Genomic DNA, 13,017 nt, shown 5'->3' on the forward strand with positions numbered 1-13,017 from the left:
TCCCTGGCACCAAGGGACCACTACCACATACCAGCTGAAGATACAACTAGAAAATGACCTTGAATTAAAGGTTCAATACGGATCAGCAGAATATCCCTGTCTACATATAATAACATGACTTCAAAATGCTGATTGACCTAATGTAAGGGGGAAATGGAAAGGAGAAATGAGATTATAAGGCTATGAGTCTCTAAAAAAGAGTCTGGAGGTTGTCAGAAGGAATGCCCTTATGCACAATTGAGCAGAGTCTGAGAGACAGATAAAGTAGATACAACCCCAGGTATTGGTTCTTTTGAGGGATAAAGAGACCCACGGGTTCTATGGTCATGGCAGATGGGGTTCACTGCCATGGCAGATGGCACTTCTTTGGAGCTGGTGTTTCTGCGTGATGGAATTGGACTCAGAGGGGATCTGTTTTCACAAGACTTCCATGCTACTTTATTGGAATTGAAGTAGGTGCTGGGGTTTAAGATATATTTAGGGGATTTGAATCTCTGGACTGATAATATGACACCCAGGCCCAGAGCCTCAACAGACTTCAGCTCCTACACTTTGATTTATTGGACTTACCCCACTCAGCTAACATGGAGTTGAAGAAGGTCAACCACCACACCATGGAGCCTAGAGTGTCTACAACTGAAAGCAGGAGGAGTGCATCCAGTATCCATATGGAATCTAAGCCCCCACTTGACATAGATGTGCAATGGACACCTAATCCATTGTCCACAGAGAAAATGTGGAATGGGTGTGGGAAGGGTAGCCATGGTGGCTGCTGGGTTTGGGGAATGGGAGGAAGAGATGAGATGTGGAGCCGGTTTCAGGACGTCGAGTTGTCCTGGGTGGTGTTTCACGGATAATTACGGGACATTGTAGATCCCCCCAGGGCCCACTGGATGGAATGTGGGAGAGTGTGGGCTATGATGTGGATCATTGACTATGGGGTGCAGTGATGCTCAGAGATGTACTTACCAGGTGCAATGGATGTGTCATGATGATGGGAGCGAGTGTTGCTGTGGGGGGAGTGGGGGGTGGGGGTGGTGGGGTTAAATGGGACCTCATATTTTTTTAATGTAATTTTTAAAAATAAATAAATAATTTAAAAAAAAAAAAAAAAAAAGACATGCTGGTCAGCTCTCCAGATTGTATAAGCACCTCCATACAAGAGTTTGGCAAGCCCAGCAGCCCACAGCATTTGGAAGAGCATTCTAGGCCAACGCTAGTCTATCCTGTGACCTCACAACTAGAGAGGCTTCCGATCTCATTAGAAGATTGATCCTGCTGCTGGAACACACCTGGTTGCATCTGAGTCAGGGAAACCTTTCATATTTTTTTTTTTTGATTTTGTAAAAATATTACATTAAAAAAATATATGAGGTCCCATTCAACCCCACCACCCCCACCCCACCACTCCCCCCCGCCCAGCAACATTCACTCCCATCATCATGACACATCCATTGCATTTGGTAAGTACATCTCTGGGCATCTCTGCACCTCATGGTCAATGGTCCACATCATGGCCCATATTCTCCCCCGTTCCATCCAGTGGGCCCTGGGAGGATTTACAATGTCCGATGATTGCCCCTGAAGCATCACCCAGGGCAACTCCAAGTCCCAAAGGTGCCTCCACATCTCATCTCTTCCTGCTATTCCCCATACCCATCAGCCACCATGTCCACTTTTCCCGCTCCAATGCCACCTTTTCTCTGTGGACCTTGGATTGGTTGTGTCCATTGCACCTCTATGTCAAGAGGAGGCTCAGATTCCACATGGATAGTGGATGCAATCCTCTTGCTTTCAGTTGTAGGCACTCTAGGCTCCATGGTGTGGTGGTTGTCCTTCTTCAACTCCATCTTAGCTGAGTGAGGTGAGTCCAATAAATCAGATTGTAGGAGCTGGAGTCTGTTGAGGCTCAGGGCCTGGCTATCATATTGTCAGTCCAGAGATTCAAATCCCCTAAATATATCTTAAACCCCAACACCATCTACAATTCCAGTAAAGTAGCATGAAAGTCTTATGAAAAGAGATCCCATCTGAGTTCAGTTTCATCACGCAGAAACACCAGCTCCAAAGAAGGGCCAACTGGCATGGCAGTGAACCCCATCTGCCATGACCATAGAACCTGTGGGTATCTTTAGCCCTCAAAAGGACCAATATCTGGGGTTGTATCTACTTTATCTGTCTCTGAGACTCTGCTCAGGTGTGCATAAGGGCAATCCTTCTGACAACCTCCAGACTCTTTTTTAGAAACTCATAGCCATATGAACTCATTTTTCTTTTCCATTTCCCCCTTACTTTAGGTCAAACAGCATTTTTTACTCCTGTTATTATATATAGACAGGGATATTCTGCTGGTCCGCGTTGAACCTTTAATTTAAGGTCATTTTCTAGTTACATCATCAGCTGGTACTTGGTAGTGATCCCTCAGTGCCAGGGAGGCTCATCCCGGGTGTCATGTCCCACGCTGGGGGGAAGGCATTGCATTTACATGCTGAGTTTGGCTTCGAGACTGTCCACGTTTGAGTAACATGAAGGCTGTCAGGAGGAAACTCCCAGGCACAGTGCTGCTCTAGGCCTTGTTCTTATTGCAGGTGTACAGGCTCAAAAGCATAGTCATTAGTATCAGGGGCTCACTGTTGGACCCTCATTCCTTCCCGGTCCTTGCCGCTGCACCTGGAGGACTGCCGCTGCTCCCCTAGGGACCACGACAGAGCACCCCCAGCCAGGAACCTAGTACCCCCCCAGCTGTAGTTTTTAATTGTTGCCACTATGAGTATATCCAAACATTACCACGCACCCTGGACATATGCCCTGTATAGCTCCCTGTCAGCCATATATCACTTGTCAATAGTATACTATACCAGTATTCCTCCACTGCCATTGTTGAACCACTCTGTGATCCAGAACTTCCTGAAAATTGAAGTCCAATATAATGTCAGGATCCCTTACTAACAAAATGGCATATAGCGATGGGTTTAAAGGTTAGATATAGAATATGTGTTGACTTGATAAAATTCTACATCCTTTTTCTTTTTTTTTTCCCCTAATTATTGAACTTCTCTTCACAAGAGCCCTAGACCACAGCAATTCATGTATACAATATACAGCTCTCCCACACATCCACCACAAAACCTTTTCCCTTCCACAGCGATACTCTTACAACCTATTCACATCATATTTACTTACAGTGATGTACAGAGTCTGAGACAATAGCTTTCAAACAAGGTGACATCTGTGCTTACATTGTGGTGCATACTTTAGGACACACAGTTTTCTAAATTTTTAGTTATCCTATGTTTTACATTATGGTTTACATTCTCAGTCTGTCGTCCCTTATATGTTTATGGTGTAATATTACATGTTTTATATCCATCCTTGTGTACTCTCGTGAAACTCCTCTCTTACCCCACATTTACCTTGGTTCCACACATTTAACATCCATTTTCCCACCCCCTTGGTGCCCACAGTGACATCCAACCTCCGTTTCCCAAGGAGCCACGTCCAGAGATACTTGCAACAGTGTTCAGGGCCTAACTTGCTCAACTGCCCCAATGCCCTGGGAGCCACCCTTTCTCTCGAGAGATACAGTTCCCTCTATTTGATGGCATTCGTCCTCCCCAGGATGTGGGTCCACCCCCACTCTCACTACTTGGGTCTCTACCCAATGGTACCACCCACTCTGGCAAAATGAGCAACATATATCTTTGATGCACCTTATTGGTCAGAATGCCCAAAAGAGAGCTGGGCCTATACTGGTGTTTCAGAGTTTGTATTTTCACAATTATTTTAGATATAACCGAAGGACACAACACTGCACATTTTCAAAGTGTACAGTCTAATCAGTTTCGGCGTACGTATGACCCCATTAAACCACCAGGACCATAAAAGTAATGTTCCATCACTGCCACAAGTTTCCTTTAATCCATTCCTCTTCCCATCTGCATTGCTAGGCACCCCCTCATTTGCCTTGTAGCTTGGGCAGTGCTCATACTCTTGCCATGTGCTCATCGTGATTACGGGGTGGTAGTGCTTTTGTCTTGAGCCGTCATGGTCACAGAGAGCCTTTGCCTGCTGCTGATGTTCTGTGAAATTGTTTACATTCAATGAAAGAAGACCTAAGGCTCAGTGTGCGGGCCAGGCCAGCTCCTACCTGCCACTTCTCTCTGTTATGTGGAGGCATAAACCTAGTCTAGGAAATCAGGGATGGCTTCTCTGAGGAGCTGAACTAAACCTGAACTAAAGTTTTAAGAGTTAAAAGTTTTAAGTACCAGGGATCAACTTAGCTTTTTCCTCTGTTTATGTCACTTGCCAACCCTACTTATTCCCACATATAAGTTGTGCCTAGAAAGCATAAGTCAAAGCAGGCTTCTCACACCATTCCCAGTTTCCTTAAATGAGACATCACTGTTGTCTATGGGTAGTATTTGTTCAGGGTTGGTGTGAAAAAAAATAATAATGATGCCAATTCAATTTAAAGGGTGAAGTAAATGATAATGCTTATACATAAATTAAACGAAAAAATTTTAAAGCTATCTCAAGATTGCTGGACAGGAAATAAAATAATCTAATGTTTCTCTCAAAATTTTGTCCCTGATGTGAAGAGTTAAATATTAAAAATGTAAAAGCTGGTCTTCAAGTTTAGTAGGGTGAATTTGGTTGATTCCTGGAGAAAAAAAAGTAGTAAAGCAAATATTTTTTTCTCCCATATTCCAAAACTCGATGGTGTAAATCATAAAAAGAAGTTTCTCTCCATGTAGAATCAATGACTTCTCCAGCAAACCCACCTGATCAAAGGTTTTAAATTTCCTGGAATTCCAGTTCTTCCAAAGACTTAGGAGTTTAGAGAAGGCTAAAGGGCTGGGTCAATGGGCTGAACATCCCCTGCTCTTGGTTGAACAATGGATGATTTAAATGAGATCCATCCAATAGCTGGTCAAATGGAAGCATCTGTCGAGACATTGACAGTGACTCCCCACTGGGAAGAGTGTCTCTCCATCTTACAATCTTTGGAGCATGAGGAACAATCTGGAAGATTATGCTCTGAGTAACCTGAACATTTCTAACTGCTTACAGCTCGGGAACTTTAATTCCTAATGGCACTTTTATTTTAAATATTGGGTGCTGAGAATAAACCATTGCAATAGCAAAATATGCTGTTCAAGTTATTTTGTACTTTTCTGGCTATCAAGAAATAGTGCATTAATATACATTTGAAACAAATAGTCATTTTTGTTATCTTAATGGTAAATTCTAATTCATTTTCATCAAACACTCATTGAGTGCCCTGTATTTTCTGGATCACATCACTACCATGTAACGATGTGTTGGGATAAGTATTAATATCCCTGGTGCTTTAGAAACACCATAGGACATTCAGGAAATCATGGCCCTGCTGCTGCTGAGAAGCCCAGCAAATGAAATAACCCAGAGATCTCATGTCTGCCAAGAGAAACTCTCCAGAGTACGTTTCCTAGAAATTTAGAAATATTTCGGGTAATTCAGAGATCTAAATATATAAGTCCACACAGTAGATCTCTTTTATAGATATGGAATCTGAATGTATTTTGAATGCAAGTCAACTTTACATGCACTCATAAAAATGTTTGTATAATCACAGAGTACCAAATCCAGGGCACAGCATCTAAGAACTAGCCTGAGAATACACGGGCTAATTACTCTCTAGGATAGAAAAAAGCACAAAGCACCTGGAAATCTAATTCCTTCCCACAAAAATACGCAGTAGTGGGTGGCTAGAAGTTAAGACACCCGTAAATTTCAGATTTCATTTATACCACGAAATATTTGCCAACATATCTTCTACAATCAGACATATTTTTAAAGCTTGCAAATTCTACTAATTAAAAAAGAGGCTAGCAAGTTGACAGAGTAGGCTCCACAGCAAAGGGGCAGAAGTTGGCTGACAAGAATGCCACGCTGAAGTCTGTTTTCTTTTTTCCACTGCTCTGTTGATTATATTTAAAAATGAATTAGCTGAATGTTTCTGTTCTTGTACATAATTTCTCTTGCTTTATGTTTTTAAAAAATATATATGGGCATTCATTTTACAGCCGTTTTATTGCAATTTACAACTAACGGTATATAAGGTACTGTTAGTTGCTATCTGACATACCAAACATAAACAAACAGTGAAGCAGGATCAAGACTCTCACCCAGTTTGGAAAACAGAGGAACACGACGGTAACCTGCAAAGGAAATCATATCTAATTAGAACGATATAAAAAATTAATCAGCAATGGTTCTCTTAGTGCTACTGGGAAAGAAGATATCCTATCTAATATGTATACATGAAACCATGACTGGGTAGTGATATCTCCAACTTGTATATTAATTTCCCACAAATAAAATATTTGCCATTTCTATTCTGGCTTCCTGCTGCCTAACATTGAGCACACAGCTTACATCTCCTGTCTCAAAGCATAGCATGCTCCAAAATTAGCCACCACCTCTCCACATCAGGAAGACAGTTTCCTAGGAACATCTCAGATGGGTTTAGAAAAGTCAGCATATTAAGACGAGATCACTGGAAGCACAGGCAAGGCAACTCTGCAACATAAAATCAGCCCTGAGGAGAGTCCAGAAAGGACAGAGTTGAGCTCCCTTCCTCTCCTCAGACAGGAAGAATGAGTCACTGCTCCCGTCTGGTCAATTCCCAGCCTTCATTTTCTTCATGGTAGTCATGACTACTTTGCACTGAAACAAAAAAGCTATGATCCATGTAGAGAAATACTTACACTTGCCAAATTTGTCTAATTAGTCTTCCTAACACTCCCTCCCCCCAACCCACCTTCCACATGAACACATACATTTCAATAATTTCACAGGAAGAAAATACAAGTCAATACATAAAGTTTCCTTTATAACCAACGTTCGTTGGCAGAGCTATGGGTATATCAAAGTATGTCTGTGACAAATTCAAGTTATATTTAAATGTTAGCACAGCAATCTTATTTTTAAGAATATTACCTTTGTTCATGCATAGAACTGGTAAAGTATATTGTCCAAGAAATTCATTTCCAGTTATCATACCTTGATTTTCAACAACAAAGCGGATCAATGCCAATTCTGGCATGTGAATAATAAAGGTGAAGGTTTCATTCCATCTTGGACTAAAAGCTGAAATACAAAGGAATTGATATGGTAAAGGAATCATAAACAACCTAAGGAAAAATGTATACCTGTTCCCCAAAGCTTTTCAGTGTTTTATTAATAATAATAGTTTCTGTTTTAGAGCACTTACATTTTTAATGCACCCAATGAAAGAGGAATAGTAATGACGATAACAGTATTTACTTGGTGTTTACTATTGCTGGGCAATGTTTGGAGAACATCTCATAGATCATCTCATTTAATCCTCACAACTCCCTTAGGACTTTATTATCCCCATTTACAGATGGGAAACTGAGCCACAAAGATTTGCATAACTTCCTAGGTTCTCACATACATAGCCATGAAGTGGTGGGGTAGGAATTCAAACACATGAAGTCTGATTTCAGAGCAGGAACTTTTAATTGTCATCAAATATGACTGAAATATTTAAACATTTCCTTAACAAAGAAATTGAGACATGAAAAAGTTAAATAGCATCATTTTTACATACCAGGGCCTTTTACTGGAAGACCCCCATAGATAGTTGTTGGAGGGAAAGCTAGTTAATGAGTGCTCTAAAGCCAGCTCTTGATCCTTCTTTTGACTTTTGACTGAGTGCTCACTTCAAAGTCTAACATTGATGAGTAATTTCGATCTGTGGCAAAATAAATCATCCCAAACAACCAATCCCTGGCCAAAAAAAAAGAAATCCAATTTGTGTCACAATGGGACCCAAATCAACCAAAACTTAAAGCATAATTATTTAATGGAGTTAAGGGACATACTGTGTTTCATTTACAAAGGCAATGCTGCATCCACTATGTCAATAGCTTGTGTTCTTTGAATTACATTTCCAGAAGCATTGATGAATTTGTGACTAATTGTACTATATAATGTTTCCAATGATGCTCTTGTGGTCACAAGCACACATTTCTAGGTGACAATACAGGATTCAGTCTATGCTCACAGAAATAGTAAACTAATTGGCTTATGCTGGAATAATAACTATTACCTTCACCTAAGAAGAGACATAATTCCATGGGGTACAAGGACAAGTTTAAGAGCCAATTCTTTAACTGATTTATTCTTCCTTGTCCACCCCATACTTTCCTACATACTCCCTTTTTTCTTCACTCTCTCCTTCCCTCCCTCCTTTCCCCTGTCCCTTCTCCCTCAACCCCTCCCCCACACACACACCCATACACAATCATGCATTGATTATAAGAGGAAGTCCTATATGTTGGGTGCCAAAAGAGAATGAAAAGGTAAGCCATAGATTGGGAGAAAATATATGCAAAACCCAAAGGACTTGTATCCATCATATATAAAGAATGCTTAAAACTCAACTATAAGAAAAGAAGCAACCCAATTATAACCAATTATAAAATGGGCAAAAGATCTAAACAAACACATCACCAAAGAAGATAGGCAAATGGAAAATAAGCATACTAAATCATATCATGTGTCACTGAGGAATTACAAATTAAAACATCAATGAGCTACCACTACATACCTATTAGAATGGCTAAGATCCAAAATTCTGACAACACAAAACGCTGAAGAGGATGTGGAACAACAGGAACTTTCCTTCATTTCCAGTGGGAATTTAAAATCATACAGTCATTTTGGAAGACAGTTGGATGGTTTCTTACAAAGCTAAATGCAGGCTTAGCATGCAATCTAATAAATCACTCCTAGGTATTTATACAAAGGAGCTGGAATCTAATGTCCAAACAACCTGCACACAAATACTTATAGCATTTTTATTCACAGTTGCCAAAATTTTGAAGCAACTAAGATGTCCTTCATTAGATGAATGAATGAGTAAACTGTGGTATATCCATACTATGGAATATTACTCAGCAATTTAAAAAAATAAATAAATCAGGACCAGAGTTTGATAGCTGTCAATTTGACTTTTACTAGCATGACCAAAACTGAAGAATTACTTCCACACCTTTTCCTCCCAGGCTTTCATATTTTTAATCACACTGCCATTAGCTTTCTAACCAAGCCACTGGACTTCAGGGTTATCTTATCCAGCCTTCTAGACTTTTACTCCTGCTCAGTGTTTCTCTCATATATCCTCCATTTCTTCTCTAATGCCACACCCATCTTTACCTACCAACGTCTCCATCCTCTAACTGTTGTGATCATAACCTCTACTGTGTCTTGTCATGCACTTCTTCCTACCTAATCCGCAGAAACCATCTCCTTAAAGCACAACTGTTATTGTAATACCCTTGTTTAAAAGCCCTAATGCTATTCATTTTCTATAGGAAAAAAGCTCTTAACATCTTAACATGGCTATACAGACTATGTCCAGTGTGACTTTTTATCTCACATCAATGTCCTTTAAATACCCTGTATTCCACTCACTTTTAACTTTTTTTTTTTAATTTTTCCTAGCACATTTGAGTTTCAACTTCTCCATACTTTAAATTCATATTATCCTTTCTGCCTAAATGCCCTTATCCCCAATCTCTGTAAAAATTCTACTCATTCTCCAAGAACCATCTCCAAATTTGTCCTTTCACAGAAGTTCTTCATATATACTTTCCTTAAAGCACCAATCAGAACCTATGTCCTAACAGTCCTACCTGTATCTCATCTCCCACATTGATTTGTCAACTACCTACAGGGAGTTAGGTGGAATATACACAATAATAACTCTAATAAACAGAGATCTTAAGTCTCTTGATACATCAGGCTCTTAGCATAGCAGGAACTCAGTGATATTTAATGAACAAAATTGGATTTCTGTAGGAGTATGCCAGTAAAACCCAAGGATGTAATCAAAAGTCTAACAGGAGCTAGAGTCATTATCATAAGGGGTGCATTGAATAAATAAATAAATGTTTTAAGCATATTGCCTTAAAGATTCAAGTAGGGGATAGAGAAAACAAAAAGTAAGTTACTAGCAGCTTCCTGGCATCAGCGGTTACTAGTTCTTGACACTGCTATTGTAATATACCCTTCAACTCTAAGGCATACCAAGTAAATCAGTACGTAAACCATCACCAGTAATTTTCCCCGCTGACAACCTGGGGCGAGACAGTGAAAACTTCCCAAATCTTCATTCCCTAGAGGCCACACTGGAAGTTAGCAGGGGGGATGGGTGGAGGTGAGGGTGGGGATATTGCAAGCAAGGAAAAAGGACTAATTAAGCTCAACCTGCTTTTCTGTTAGTGCCATTCAGCTCCACAATATAACAACATATTTTCAGTTTCTGAAAGTTCACTATACTTGGGAATATCCACTCAAAGAATATTCCAGATTCAAGAGTCAGTTCCAAGATGATCCTAACTAAGGGTCAAACCAGGAAATTGTCCTTTTTCTAATTTCTTAGTGATTTCAACAACAGACAAAAATGACAATGTCAGCGCTCCATTATATAAAATATCATGAGTTGCCAGAAAACTGGAAACATAACAAAGGCAAAATTTCCATTCCTATATTTACCCTTCTGGCAAAAATGTCTGAATTATCATTCCAAATATTGTATAGTAGCATTCTATGTCATCCTTAGATGGCGTCTAAGCCACGGACTTTTGATCTAACATGGTTCAAACAGTGAGGTAAAAATGTGTAATGGACTGTGTCAGAAAAAAATCACAAGTTCCTTATTTTACACAAAGGCTAGAAGCTGAAAAGAATTGCAGCTGTCAAAGATCTCTTTTAATTCAATGATAAGGGGAAAATACGAAAAGGAAGTAAAAGTGGAGAAGTAATAATTTCAGAAAATTTTTTGTCTGTAATCTGAATACATACCTGAACAACATTTTAAATCATTACCAAGTTTTTACTACATATAACCCTTTTGTAATCTTGAACATAACACCAAATTTTACCTTGTAAATAATGAATGTGTATTAAAAAGTACATCTATATATACATATATAATTTTTTAAACTTTCCAACAATAAATCTAAAAGAAGTTCAACAAAATATATTAGGAGCTCACCATTTTTTTTAATTACTCGAGTCTGCTGTTTCACTTGATCATTTGGAACACCAAAAATCTCTATTATCACTAGGGTGTCAGCTTTGTTAGTTGATGAGTGGTAACTAGGAGGCAACTGGATACCACTGATGAGCTGCACAAATGTATTTTGAATACAAGAATTTAGCAGAATATCAAGCTGTATCACCACTTAATTTCAAAATAAAAGCATGCATTTTTAAAAGCTGATAGATTCTAAGTCAGTCCCTACAAAAATTGAAGCTGGAAAATAATGCAAAGTTTAAAATACAACCCTTTCATTCTTCAGGTATCAGTATATGAATAGTGAGAGTACGTCTAAATAATTCCATTCTACTGACATGTGGTGTTACAGTCGAATACACACTATCTAAGGTTCAAGGTTCACTAATATTTTATTATTTTTAAAGTATTTGTTATGAACAAATTTTATTGTAGTTTAGGCTAAATTAGTCTGATAATGTGTTATTTTCAAGTTCTATTATTTATAATACACAGCACATATATATGTTGATAGTACTATTCATATTTGAATGATTTATCAAGAGATTTGACATTATTCACTCTTGTCTATATTATCATGAAAAGTAACCTGTCTGATAAAATCAATTATTTCATATGTATAGTAGGAACTGATATCAGAAGAATGATTAGCAATTTAATTAGCAAGAGTTCCATTTAGCCTTGTATTGGCCAAGTTAATTACTGAAGCAAAGAAAAAGTGGCCATGGTGGCTTCTGGGTGCAGGGAATGGGAGGAAGAGATGAGATGTGGAGGCATTCTTGGGACTTGGAATTGTCCTGGGTGGTGCTGCAGGGACAATTGCCGGACATTGTATGTCCTCCCATGGCCCACTGGATGGCATGTGGGAGAGTGTGGGCTATGGTGTGGAACACGGGACATGGGATGCAGCGATGCCCGGAGATGTACTCACCAGACGCAATGGATGTGTCATGATGATGGGGGAGAGTGTTACTGTGGGGGGAGTGGTGGGGTGGGGGCGGTGGGGGTGAATGGGGACCTCATATTTTTTTAATGTAATATCTTTTAAAAAATGAATAAATTGAGTAGAATTTGGAAGGAAAAAAAAAAAAGAATAAAGTGAGCACAAACCAAAACTGTATTAGAAATGAACTTAATCTCAGGATAAAAAAATGGAAGATATAAGATTAACAATGCAGTTGTAAAAATTAGACAAAATTTCAACTTCTAAAAATTATAATACAAAGGAACAAATAAATAAGTTTTTAAAAAGATAGTAAAGTTCAAATAGAAGGACAGAGGAGTCATGTGTAGGGAAACCACAACTGAGTCAACTTTGTCACACAGGGGAGCATAAATTCCAAAGTAGGGCCCACGGGCAAGGCACCAAACTCCTGAGGTATCTGTCCTGACCATAGTGTCTGGATGTCCCCAGAGCCCTCAGGAGCCCCACTATTTTGGGTAGTGTCTAATTTGACAGTCAATGAGATCCTGCCGAGACATGCATAAGTGTAACCTCTGGAATCACTTCCCAACTCACTTTGAAGTCTCCTAGCCATATAAATTCATTTGTCTTTACCTTTTCCCCTTTTGGTCAAGGTTTTTTTCCACTTACGTTGCTAGGTGATGCTTGGTAGTAATCCCTTGGTGCCAGGGAGTCTCATCCTTGGGAGTAATGTCCCATGCTGGGGGAAGTTATTGTATTTATATGATGAGTTTGGCTTAGAGAGAGGCCACATTTGAGCAACAAGGAGGCTCTCAGGAGGCAACTCTTAGGCACCCTATAACACTAGGCTGTGTTTCAGTTTCAAGATTTAAGACTCATAAGCACAGTCATCTATATCAAGGGTCCATCAATTGACAATCCTCCTTCACTAGTCATTGCCTTTGCACTTGGGGGATTCTTGCTGTTTCATTAGAGAATGTGGCAGAGCTCCCCAGGATGGGAA

General features: G+C 39.5%; 1 protein-coding gene across 4 annotated transcripts in view; it reads right to left on the reverse strand.

The window, feature by feature from the left end:
• PLCZ1 (phospholipase C zeta 1) overlaps positions 1 to 13,017 on the reverse strand; it is a 71,370-nt gene that overhangs the window by 21,382 nt on the left and 36,971 nt on the right. Inside the window, exons 11-13 of one of the 4 annotated variants that reach the window (XM_058282851.2) lie at positions 11,069 to 11,201; positions 6,982 to 7,131; positions 6,128 to 6,200 (exon numbers count right to left, since the gene is read on the reverse strand). In XM_058282851.2, coding sequence (XP_058138834.1) covers positions 6,128 to 6,200; positions 6,982 to 7,131; positions 11,069 to 11,201 — 356 coding nt within the window. Of the gene's footprint in view, positions 1 to 6,053; positions 6,201 to 6,981; positions 7,132 to 7,615; positions 7,795 to 11,068; positions 11,202 to 13,017 lie in introns of those variants that run through there. The other 3 variants (XM_058282852.1, XM_058282850.1, XR_009182094.1) reach the window with 3 other exon arrangements.

This window comes from Dasypus novemcinctus, chromosome 20 (assembly GCF_030445035.2).
Source record: "Dasypus novemcinctus isolate mDasNov1 chromosome 20, mDasNov1.1.hap2, whole genome shotgun sequence".
Lineage (NCBI taxonomy): Eukaryota > Metazoa > Chordata > Mammalia > Cingulata > Dasypodidae > Dasypus > Dasypus novemcinctus.